The following is an 11,162-nucleotide window of genomic DNA, read 5'->3' as shown; positions in this document are numbered from 1 at the left end:
CAACTGTTCCAAAAATTCGGGTCTAGGCATCGTACAGCAACATCCTTAATTGAGATCACTGCAACTTCAATAGATTGTTCTATATGGCGCGCCATATTCGTCTGCTCAGTACTTCAGACTTAGTAGCAGCGGTAGACGTCGACCGCTCGGTAAAGGCAGACTAGGCTGGTGATGTTTTTATAGCTCATTTATTGTAATAGGGTCGAATCCTTAATAATTATAGACTAAGAACGCCGCAAACAAAATACAGGGCCTCAGATTTTCCACTGATAAACGCACGTGAGCGGCTGTAGCCATAACATTGCCATAATTCGGCATCAACGGCACCGTACATGGCGCAATCACAGAACACGATCAGTTTATGTAGTGGCCGAGCCGTGGGCCCGAGCCGAACACCTGCAACGAACTTTTTATATTTTCTTCAGTAAAATAATCACAATTTAATTACAATTGCAACAAAAACGAATGAAGAAGCAACGGAAACAACATAATTGCGTGCATTTAGTACTTGCTTATTTTACAAAGTTTGAGTATCTATTACGTACTGAGGATGCGCAAAAAATTTAACTATGCAAATACAATTTGCAACGATATTTATTTAGTTATATAGTTATTTGTTTATTTATTTATGCGGGATCAGTAATCACGGCCGGTGTCATGGCGGCATCCATGTCGCTGTAGCGGTAGCATGTTTTTATAGGCACTTGTATTCCCCATGTGCTGGCTTATTGCAAACGGACTTTCAAAACGGAATAAGCAATCAACAGCAAAGAAAGAAGAATTAGTGTGAAGTGTTAAAGCGAGTTTACTCATTAGTGAAACTAGCGGACGTACATATTCGTAACAATGTCTGATATACTCGTCAGTGAAGCGGAGAAAATCTACATTGTACATGGGATACAAGTATGGTGTTCACCAGTTTAGTTTGTTTTCAAGTGGTATAGTTGACGAGCATGAATATGCATGAATACTACTGCACACAGGCATAACTTGTGTTGAATCCGTCGTTGCAAATGGTTCCTCTGGCTTTCAGGAAAACCTACGTTGCGATGGTCGCAGCTGCCTGGAGTACCGATTCTTGGAGCTAGAAACAGGCATAGTGTCCAACTGCAGTGGGTCTTCGCACGTCAGGCTAGTACGTACTCTACTGAAACAAAATGTTGGTTATCGCACCGTTGCATTCTTATCCTAGCTTCTACGCTGCTTAACTGAACTCTATATGGCACCTTTCAGCCTGGTTGTCTTGAATGAACTAAGCAGCCGTTAACATTGTGACCTTGCAGGCGAACACTGACATCTTGGTCGGAATCAAGGCAGAACTTGATGCTCCTGACCCCTGTGCACCTCAGCAAGGCCGCATTGAGTTCTTTGTGGATTGGTAAGTCGTGAGCATGAAGAAGAGCTGGAAAGAGACAAACTGGTGTAGCATTAATTTGGAGGTGTGTTTTAAGATACCGAGCTTCAGAAACTTCAGGACTTCAGGAACGCACACTAAGATAAAGCAGTACACGAACACGACGACTGTAGAAAAGCAGCTGTTTATTCACACAGCCATTCGTCAAGGGGTAAAAGAAAGAGCGGGCACGAGCAGCTTAAAAAGAAACTATAAAATGCGTAGTGGATTATGCCAGTAAAGCCCAAATAATTTCAAGAAGAATGCACATGGACAAGTTATTTTTCTCTGAATGCATGCACTCGATTAAATCTTGTGTAGTCGTACATCTTTTGAATATGGGACATTTCAGCATATCTCAAAGCCACATATGTGCTAGCACATTCGTTTTCACTTAATGGTACTTCAAACGTAAAATTGAAATTACTGAATTCGTCCTTAACTATGTGCTTTTCATGATTCTGAAGATGCTAGAAACGTACTGAAACTAAACTTCTTATTGACAGGAAAAATTGGTGCCTGAAGAGGTTAAATATAAAGTCTTTAAAACCTTTAGAATAATTTGTATGTATTTTCTTTTTGATGATAAATTTTTCTTTCAGCTATCAAACTGTGCAGAACATGCAGGGCTTCCTTATATGCATGGCTAGCATCCCAGTTGTACCCTGTTGCAAAATTGTTACCGATGCTCTTACTGAGCACGCTTAGACAGCGCCCAGTTGTCTTTCATGCTCTTTTCTGCACAAAAGGAGTATGGTGTACACTTAAACACTTCTGGAATCAACGAATCTTTGGTTAGCTTTTATTTTACATTCCTCATATGGTCTTTTCACTGTTTTGGACTTTTTTAGGAACTTTAAAGGGGCTGATAACAATATGTTTACTTTGTATTGGTTGCTCTTGTTATTTGATTTTTTTTAGTCATACAATGCCTTCAAGGTATGGCAGAGCCACAAGTTTTTTCATTACTGGTATTTTGTCCAGTTTGTGTTTTGTAAAGACTGTAAAGATTGGGACTAAAATATCATCTGGATGACCTTTGCCACCTGAACCTAACACATGAAAAGTCGGTACTTTCTTCAAGCTTGTGGATACATTTTATAATCGACTTCCTGAGGCATTTTTTTTTTGCTATCCTTTTGTCTAAGAAACAATCATGTTCATGGGAGCCCTTTTTTTTTTTTTGGTAGGTCAGAAGTTAGTCGATACATAAGCATTAAAGCAGAAACTGTAAACCTTGAGCTTTTCAGTATCTGCCTTAGCTGCTTGTCAAGAAACATGCCTGGCTGCCATAGCCAGTGCGGTCCAGTGCTGTCTTTGGCTGAAATACAAACTTTAATTCACCATTTTTCTCTTGCACAACCCCCAGCACTGTTCATAATAGGGACTGGGTTCTTGGAAGCTTGTTTGACTTTTATCTTCAATCTTGCTTTGGATTGTCAGAATCTGCTGCCTTGCAGATTCACTCATGCTGCTAATAATTGCCAATTAATGACAATTTTCCAACTGCTTGCTTGCCTTTATATCTTGACTTGAGTCTCTTGAATGTGCATAGATGCATTTAGGTTATCATTGGCTGATTTCTTGGTCTTCGCTACATGTTACATTTATTTGATTATGGGCCAACTTGTTTTGTTGTTGTTGTTGATGTTGTTGCATCTTAGAGTTGATTTATGGTAATAAAAAAATTTTTTAACGTCCCGAAGTGGCACACTTGCTACGGAGATGCAGTTGTGAGATCAATCTCCAAATTATTTTAGACTACCTTCTGTCCTTTCACATGCGCCCAAAATACAAGACACAAGGGTTCTCGCTTCACCACCGTCTGAATGTGGCCACCGCGACTGGCAATAAAACCCACGACTTCATGTTCAGTAGGTATAGTCACTAAGCCTATTGCTGGGTGTTGACTTATAGTCATGACGAGAGTCAACTTATAATCATCAAACAAACAGTTAAAGAAACTTCAGGAAGTGCTGCGTTTCAGTTATGTTCAATAGCCCAAAGGGTGGCACCTTCTGGAAAGTGTGCAAAATGCTGAAGAAACATCTGCCAATGACAAACTGTTAAATTCAGAGGGTGTGACCTGCAATAGTGGGCTTCACTGTGAAGTTTACTGTGTCGGAACTAACATTAAAATATTTATCCTTGAAATTTTCATGTGCTCTCTTAACAATGTGGGTCAACCTCTATAATAATCCTGATGTGTCCCAAAACTTTGAAGGGTTGACCTACATTTATACAAAACCTATAGTCAAATAAATATAAATAAACGTCAGTTGAATGTCGGCAACACCTTTTACTGTGCATCCTTTGTTTGCCTTAAATATAATGTCATGCTTCATTGTGAGATGAGTACTCTCAGTATTAAATACCTGTTTTATTCTAACGGAAGAGGGATGTTTGATATTTGCCAAGTCTTTTTAGGATTGTATATTTGCTGTATTGGTGCTGCCATGCAGCACAAATGTAAAAGAGGGATTTATATTTATATGAGTTGCCTGCATGGTTTCAGCACTGCTAATGCTGACCCCGTATTTGAAGGAAGAGGTGGAGAAGAGATCGCTACTGAAATCAGATCAGCCTTGGCTCGAACTTACAGATCTCCAAAATGTCTTGACCTGAAGTCTTTGGCGGTTGTTCCTGGTCAACAAGCGTGGGTCCTCTATGTGGATGTTTTGGTATGTGTGCTGACAAGCAGAAAAATTAAAGCAGAGTTGCAAACTGCTAACCACATGGTTTATAGGTTGGTTATGGCCATAATACATATTATTCCTTTCTTTTCAAGTAAGCATTTATTTCTATCTCGAATAGCTAATATGTGAGAAGAATAGGGGGATATGAGGGGCTCTATAGCTATTGTTCTCTTGCTACACCACTAGTAGTTGCTTCTTTCTGGTACCTTGGGTACCTGGGTACTCGGACTGATGCATTCAGTGGTAGATAACAGAGCCATGAACACCTTAGCCAAGTGATGTTGTGAACTTCAAGAGGTGTAAAGGTGTGAAGTGCAACAGTAGAGATTGCAGACTGAACGTCGGCATTAAAGAAATGGCATTACAAACTATGCTGACAGCTTGGACAGTGTGTTTATTATTTTGGGGCCTTCATTACCAGCACAATGTTACGATTTAAATTGTACTGCTGGAAATTGCAAGCAAACAGCTAAAGGAATATGGCATTGATATGGTGCTCTTCACATTGCCTGCAGGTCAGAAAGGTCGGACAGATGTGGTCAGGGGTGTAAGAGGACACCTTTTTCTGTAAATGGAAAGTTGATGTTGCCGAGGGTTCAAACATCGTGACATTCGTCTTGTTACTATACAGTAGACCCGTTAATTCAACTCTGGATAATTCGTTTTATTCCGGTTAATTCGATCCCAGCAAAAGGTTCCGGCCGGCGTCCATTCATTTTCATGGGCCCAAACTTTCGTTGTTTTTTTCATGGAATTGGCTTTCGCTGGGTGATTCGAAATTCACCAGTCAGAACGCACGCACCTGACCCCTATGGTGAATCCGATAGCGACCCCTTTAGTGACAGCGTCTGTCTCGGCGGAGCTCAGCGGACAGAGTATGCATTGAGCACACGTCATCTCTCGTCGAAAACGCGTATTTCCGGCCCGCTCTAGGAATGTTTTAAAGTAGTAAACGTAGCCCATATTTTTTATTATGGTATTTATCCGATTTTAACGCGCGTTTTAAAATAGAAAGATTGGGCCGAAAATTGCGCGATGGGCGCGGACACGAAACCAAAATCGCCTTCGCAGTGTATGTGTGCTTTGCCGCAAAACACGAATGTATTGCGGCGAAGGTAACTTTTAAAGAAAACCGTGTGGCGAAACTTGCATTACGAAACCGGCCCCAATTGTGCAATAACTTGCTAAAAAATCGTGTGCGCGTTAAGCTTCTATTTTCTTTAGAGCTTTAATGTCATTTCTGCTTAGTTGTTTACTGCTTTGAACACGTAGAAAGCGCACGCGTTTGATTCGGGGCCGTGTTAGAAACGGGTATATACTGCCAGATGAAACCGTGGTTTGTTCTAGCGTTTTCGTGCAACTTGTTTAATTCGACCCACCTGATAATTCCATCTATTTTGTTGGTCCCGTCAGGGTCGAATTAGTGGAAGTCGACTGTACTATGCAGCTGTGTTGAGGATACTACTCGCATAAGTAGTATTGGGGTAAATGTGGTAAGGTTCGTGTTTTGTTCAGTGGTGGATTGTGACATTCCTTAGACTTATGCTATGTCATATGAGTGAGATCTTTTGCCGTTGAAGATGATTAATTTGCTTTTACTGTACTGCCTCAGCCATAACCAACCCTCTTTGGAAGTGCATGTGGTATACATTTCAAAAATAAATAGCACTACCCTGTACTGTGAAAGTCAGACGTATCCAACATTTCTAGCAAACCTTGAGCAAAGTTTTGCTACAGGGAGAATATTTGCTACCCCTGTTTTAGTTTGACCGTTTTTTCCTTAACAACTTTGATGTAAGAAAAAAAATCTGCAGCAGAGTTGCACTGTAGGCAAGGTGCCATATTGTCAACTTTGCCATATATGGGAGGTATTCAGGACTGTAGGACAGATATTTGAAATAAAATTACATATATGCTCATAATCTGATGCACCTTTTATTTCACCTATTCTTCATAAACATCTTGTGTGGCAATGATGACTATATCCACAACCAGGACCTTGTATGTCGGCCTCTGGTGAAGTTGCAGTGGAAGTTGTCTGACAGGCTCTCTGGTGCAATGCAGGCAGTGATATGGATGGAAGCATTAGAAATAAAATTGTTGGGCTTTACGTGCCAAAACCACTATCCGATTATAAGGCACGTCGTAGTAGGGGACTCCATGTGAACACCAGCCAAATTTCTTTACTGTGTAACCATATGGCCTGGGACTCATGATTTTTAGACCGCATTTGATGCACCCCATTTTTCCTTCCAGGGTTGGTTGTCTGAGAGCCCCCACAGAGTGGCTTTTGTTTACGGGGCCTCGTTCAAAATGAACAAAATTCAAAGCAATATGGCTGAATGCACAGGCAAGTAATAAACCTTATCGAAGAAATGACGTGCAGCATGGGAACATCTTGGCTGCCCATAAAAATGCGTAATGGGAGTGCACCATGGGTATAACTTTCAGGTGGCTACCTCTGTGAGCATGAAATGGACTCACCGACTCACCAAATGCACTCTTTAAGCTGAAGTGCCAGTCAGCCTGGTGACGCAGCTATGCAGCTTGGCCTGTGTGTTCAGAAAACTTCTTTCTCTTACAGTAATATATATGTGGCTCCCTCATTAGTTTGCTTCACATAAAGCTGCCTAATATAGTTTAAATATTTGTTGTGAAAAAGGCGGAGTGTGTCACTTCTCTGTGCACTTGAGCTGGTTTATTGTTCAGTTCCAGCACATGATCGAATTACTCTATTTTTTTTAAGGTACAGGGGGAGGTGTTGGCGTAAACTTCCTTGGAGAGGAGGTATTCATGGTGGTGTGGAGTATTGTCCATAACGCCAGGCTTCCATAGTGACAAACCTTGATGTAAAGCTAACAACATTTATAAAAAGAAAAAAATGCTGTCAAATTTGTTATTGCACATTGCACGGTAAAGTAGAATTGAATTGCATTGACTTCCTATACTCAAGGTCTCAATTTGAATCCTTATCTAAGCCACTATATTCAACAGGTCTGAAGTGGCACTTGAATTCAGCAGGGAGAAAACAAAGCTGCTAAGAGCTAATAGAAGTAAAGTTGGTGCCTCATTATTATAACACTCAGTAATATGAATGACTCGATTTACGGGCAACTTTTGTGGGCACCACGCTTTTTACAGCGAAGCTGTATATAGCTACCCTCCAGGCGGTGGTTGGTGTCCGTCCATCTACGTGTCACATCGACACGAAAAAAATTTAGTTTCCAGTTTCTCACGAATGCTCTGTAGCTCTAAATCGAATGTAGGTATCTTGAAAAAATCATACTGAAATTGGCTGCTAAGATGACTCTATCATAACACCGAGTTTCATTTACTCCCTCCTTCTACGGAGAGAGTATGGTTACAGAAAATGGGTGTAACTCTTGTTTTATCCAAACTATCCTGAAACAAATTATATGACAATTAGCTGCTAAGCCAACTCGTAACATTACACTGAGTTTTGTCCACTTTTCATAATTACGTAGTTCACAGTGAAGTTGTAAATATTGTGAAATTCCCATTTGCCTTACGGCAGTACTAGCACACATCACTACTTCATAAAAGAATAACAATAAATGACACCACAGTCAAAATATGTATTCATTGTCTGTGTCCTTCAATAATAGTAATAATAATAGTAATAGTAATAATAATGATAATAACTATATATAAATAGGTGCATTGATTGAGGTAAAACACACCACAGCTTCGCTGCTCATCCTTCTTCACACAGTGCATGGGCTGATGAATTTTTATATAAATTTGTGCCTAGTTAATATGGAAACTCGCTGTTCGTACAATGAGGACAAGAGGCACAAAGCCCATAGAACCCTGTGTATTTCTGTTTCTAATGTGGACAGCGATGGCATGGATATGAGCTCCTCTAAATGAAGCTGAAACCCCCGCTCACAATGAGGGCAAAATGGTCAAGGCGTGCCAGTGGCAGCAAGATGTGCTGGTAGCATAACCTCATCAGTCAGCATCTCTCCAAGCTCGGCAGTCACATGACAGCTTCAATACTCGCATGTTTTATGAAGTGTATGTGTTTTCTGAGGCAAAGACTGCGACTTCTATGTGTTCAGTTCTACTGGCATCCTAGCTGCACACAAAATTCTGTGGCAACGGAGCAGCTTTTCTTCTTACATGCCATCTTTGTCAACATGCTATAGCTCTTCTAAGGAAGAAGTGCACCGTGCAGAGCTCCACAGCTGGATTGCCAGCGCTACTGAAGTGGGGCTCGGGCTAGACGCTGTTCCTGGTGTGACTAGCTAAGGCTACGCTGTTGCATCTTCCTGTCGGTGTCCTTTGTGTTGTCTACAGCCGTGTCGGACTTCTTTGCCACAATTGGTGGAGGTTTGCTGGGTCTCCTGTAATCCTGGAATTGCGCAGCCGGACTCTCCCTGCCATCATGAACAGCGAAAGCGCCATGAGCTTTGCACCACCTGCTCCCCAGTCCTCCGTATGCCCTGGCACACTCCGTCAGCGGGACCCTCCCATCTTCAGCGGCACTGACGACCACGACATTGATGACTGGCTCATCAATCATACGAATGCGTCAGTCTGAACAACAAATGGGATGACATCATGAAATTGACCACCGTCCCTTTTTACCTCACCGGAATTGCCCACTTGTGGTTTCGGAACCACGAAAGCGAAGCCCCAAGCTGGACGGTGTTCAAGACAAACAGCGTCTGCAGTCGCGCTCTCAGCAGCCTGGTGAGACCTTTACCAGCTACATCGAAGATGTCCTCAATCTCTGTAAATGCGTTGATGCATCCATGACTAAGGGCAATAAAATCAAGCATATAATGAAGGGTATCAACGAAGACGCATTTCAGATGCTCATTTCAAAGAGCCCCTCTACTGTTGCCCAAGTTATTGAACTGTGCCAAAGCTATGACAAGCTCTGCCGTCAACACCTCCTCACCCTCCGCCCTGTTCCCCATGAGGAATCGTTGTCTGGCTTGACCTCTCCTTTTCAAGATTCCACCCTCCTCTCGCAGATCAAGGCTTTCGTCCGGGAAGAAGTTGCTCGCCAGCTCTCCCTCGTCTCCAATCCACTGCAGTCAGCTTCGTCCCTTAGTTCGACCCTACGACACATTATAGAAGAACAAGTGTCCGAGGTCCTTCCTCTGGAACGGGCACCTCAACTCACCGCCCATTGACTTGCGCTGACTCCGTCGCACGACCACGACCACTGACCTTCCGGGCTCCGCCTCCCATGCCTAGCCCTGTTTTTACCTCCATGCCGCCACGACCTCCAGTCCATCGAGTAATTAATCCCTGGCGCATAGCGGACAATAGGCCCATCTGCTATTCGTGCGGTATTCCCGGACACGTTGCACGCCTGTGCTGCCGCCGTCCACTTCATCCACGTGACGACCCATGCACAGCCACGTACGACCAACCGTTGTCTTACACTCTAGACCATGATTTACCACTTCCCCGCCCAAGCCTTCGCCCAGTTTCTGACAGCCGTTCACCTCCTCGTCGTCACTCGCTCTCCCTGATGCGTCGACGTCCCTCTACCGCTGACACAGTGGCGCAGTTCCCGAGGCAAGAACTGTGTCATCCCCGCAACGCTCAAGCCCTCTTCTTTCGCCGCCCAAAATTATTGATGTCGCTGTTGAAGGTGTCTCCGCTCTTGCCCTCATTGATACAGGTGCCGCCATATCTGTGATTGCCGAAAAACTATGCCGCTCAATGCGAAAAGTTACGACGTTTTTCTTCGGTCCTTTACTCCGCACGACCACAGCACAGAACGTCCGGCCAGTGGCTGCGTGCACCGCCAGACTTGAAATTCAAGCAGTGCTCTACACAGTCGAGTTCGTCGTTCTTCCCCACTGTTCCCGCAATATTATATTAGGTTGGGATTTTCTCTCCCGTCACAAAGCTGTCATTGATTGCTCCCATGCAGAAGTCGCTTTCTCTTCGCTTGGCAATGCCATATCTTGTGACGTTTCGCTTTCGTGCACCAAGTTGTCCCTCACTGACGACACCCAAATACCTCCGCACGCATCCGTTCTGGCATCTGTATCCTGTTCCATTGCCTCCGACTCTAACGTACTCGTCACACCTTCCACTCCTTTCATTCACCACCTCTCACTACTTCCAACTGCGCTGCTTGGCCTTCAAGCTGGTGCGACTTACCTTCCTGTATACTAACAACCACTTCCCATTCCTGATTACGTTGCTTCGCGGTGAATCTCTCGGCACTGTGGAGCCTTACGACACCATTACTACGTTGGAACTTCCTATTGTATCATCGGAGGTCAACACCCTCTACTGTAGTCCCGTAACTGCCACATCGCCTGAAGACGTTTTCAGCCATGTCATCGACAACGCTTTAAACTCCAAGCAACGCCATGACCTTCTCCGTCTCCTCAAGAAATTTCGCCCTGCTTTTGACAGCCATAACATTTCTCTGGGCCGAATGATGATTGTATGTCACCGGTTTGACACTGGTTCTCACTCACCGCTATGGCAGCGACCATACCGCGTATCATCGACAGAAGACGCGTCATTGATGAGCAAGTAGGTGACATGCTGAAGCGTGGTGTCATTGAACCATGCGATAGCCTATGGGCATCGTCAGTTGGTTTAGTTAAAAAGAAGGATGGCTCGATCCGCTTTTGCGTGGATTACTGTCACCTAAACAAAATAACCCGAAAGGACGTTTCATCCATTGCCGCGGATCGACGACGCCCTAGACTGCTTACAAGGTGCAGAGTTCTTTTCCTCCCTCGATCTACGCTCTGGTTATCGGCAGGTGCCTATGGCTGCAGACGATAAGCCTAAAACTGCTTTCGTCACACCAGATGGCTTATACGAATTTCGTGTGATGCCATTCGGACTTAGCAACGCGCCCGCGACTTTTGAGCGGATGATGGACACTATGCTTCGAGGCCTCAAATGAAACACATGCTTCTGTTATTTGGATGATGTAGTAGTGTTTGCACCAGATTTTCCTACTCACCTTCATCGCTTGGAGCAGGTTTTACGCTGTCTCAGTGACGTTGGCCTCCAATAAACCTGAAAAAATGACACTTTGGGGCACGCAAGCTGACAATTCT

General features: G+C 43.6%; 1 protein-coding gene across 2 annotated transcripts in view; it reads left to right on the top strand.

Annotated features, from left to right (window-relative positions):
- The first annotated feature begins 633 nt into the window (after nt 1–633).
- Rrp42 (exosome complex component Rrp42) overlaps nt 634–11,162 on the top strand; it is a 29,470-nt gene continuing 18,941 nt past the window's right edge. The window contains exons 1-4 of one of the 2 annotated variants that reach the window (XM_050193165.3): nt 634–918; nt 1,034–1,135; nt 1,284–1,378; nt 3,909–4,074. In XM_050193165.3, coding sequence (XP_050049122.1) covers nt 847–918; nt 1,034–1,135; nt 1,284–1,378; nt 3,909–4,074 — 435 coding nt within the window. In that variant the 5' untranslated portion in view covers nt 634–846. The remainder of the gene's footprint in view (nt 919–1,033; nt 1,136–1,283; nt 1,379–3,908; nt 4,075–11,162) is intronic. The other variant, XM_050193166.3, reaches the window with a different exon arrangement.

This window comes from Dermacentor andersoni, chromosome 1, assembly GCF_023375885.2.
Source record: "Dermacentor andersoni chromosome 1, qqDerAnde1_hic_scaffold, whole genome shotgun sequence".
Classification (NCBI taxonomy): Eukaryota; Metazoa; Arthropoda; class Arachnida; order Ixodida; family Ixodidae; genus Dermacentor; species Dermacentor andersoni.
Note: the sequence above shows the minus strand (reverse complement) of the source record. Positions and strands in the feature narration are given on the sequence as shown.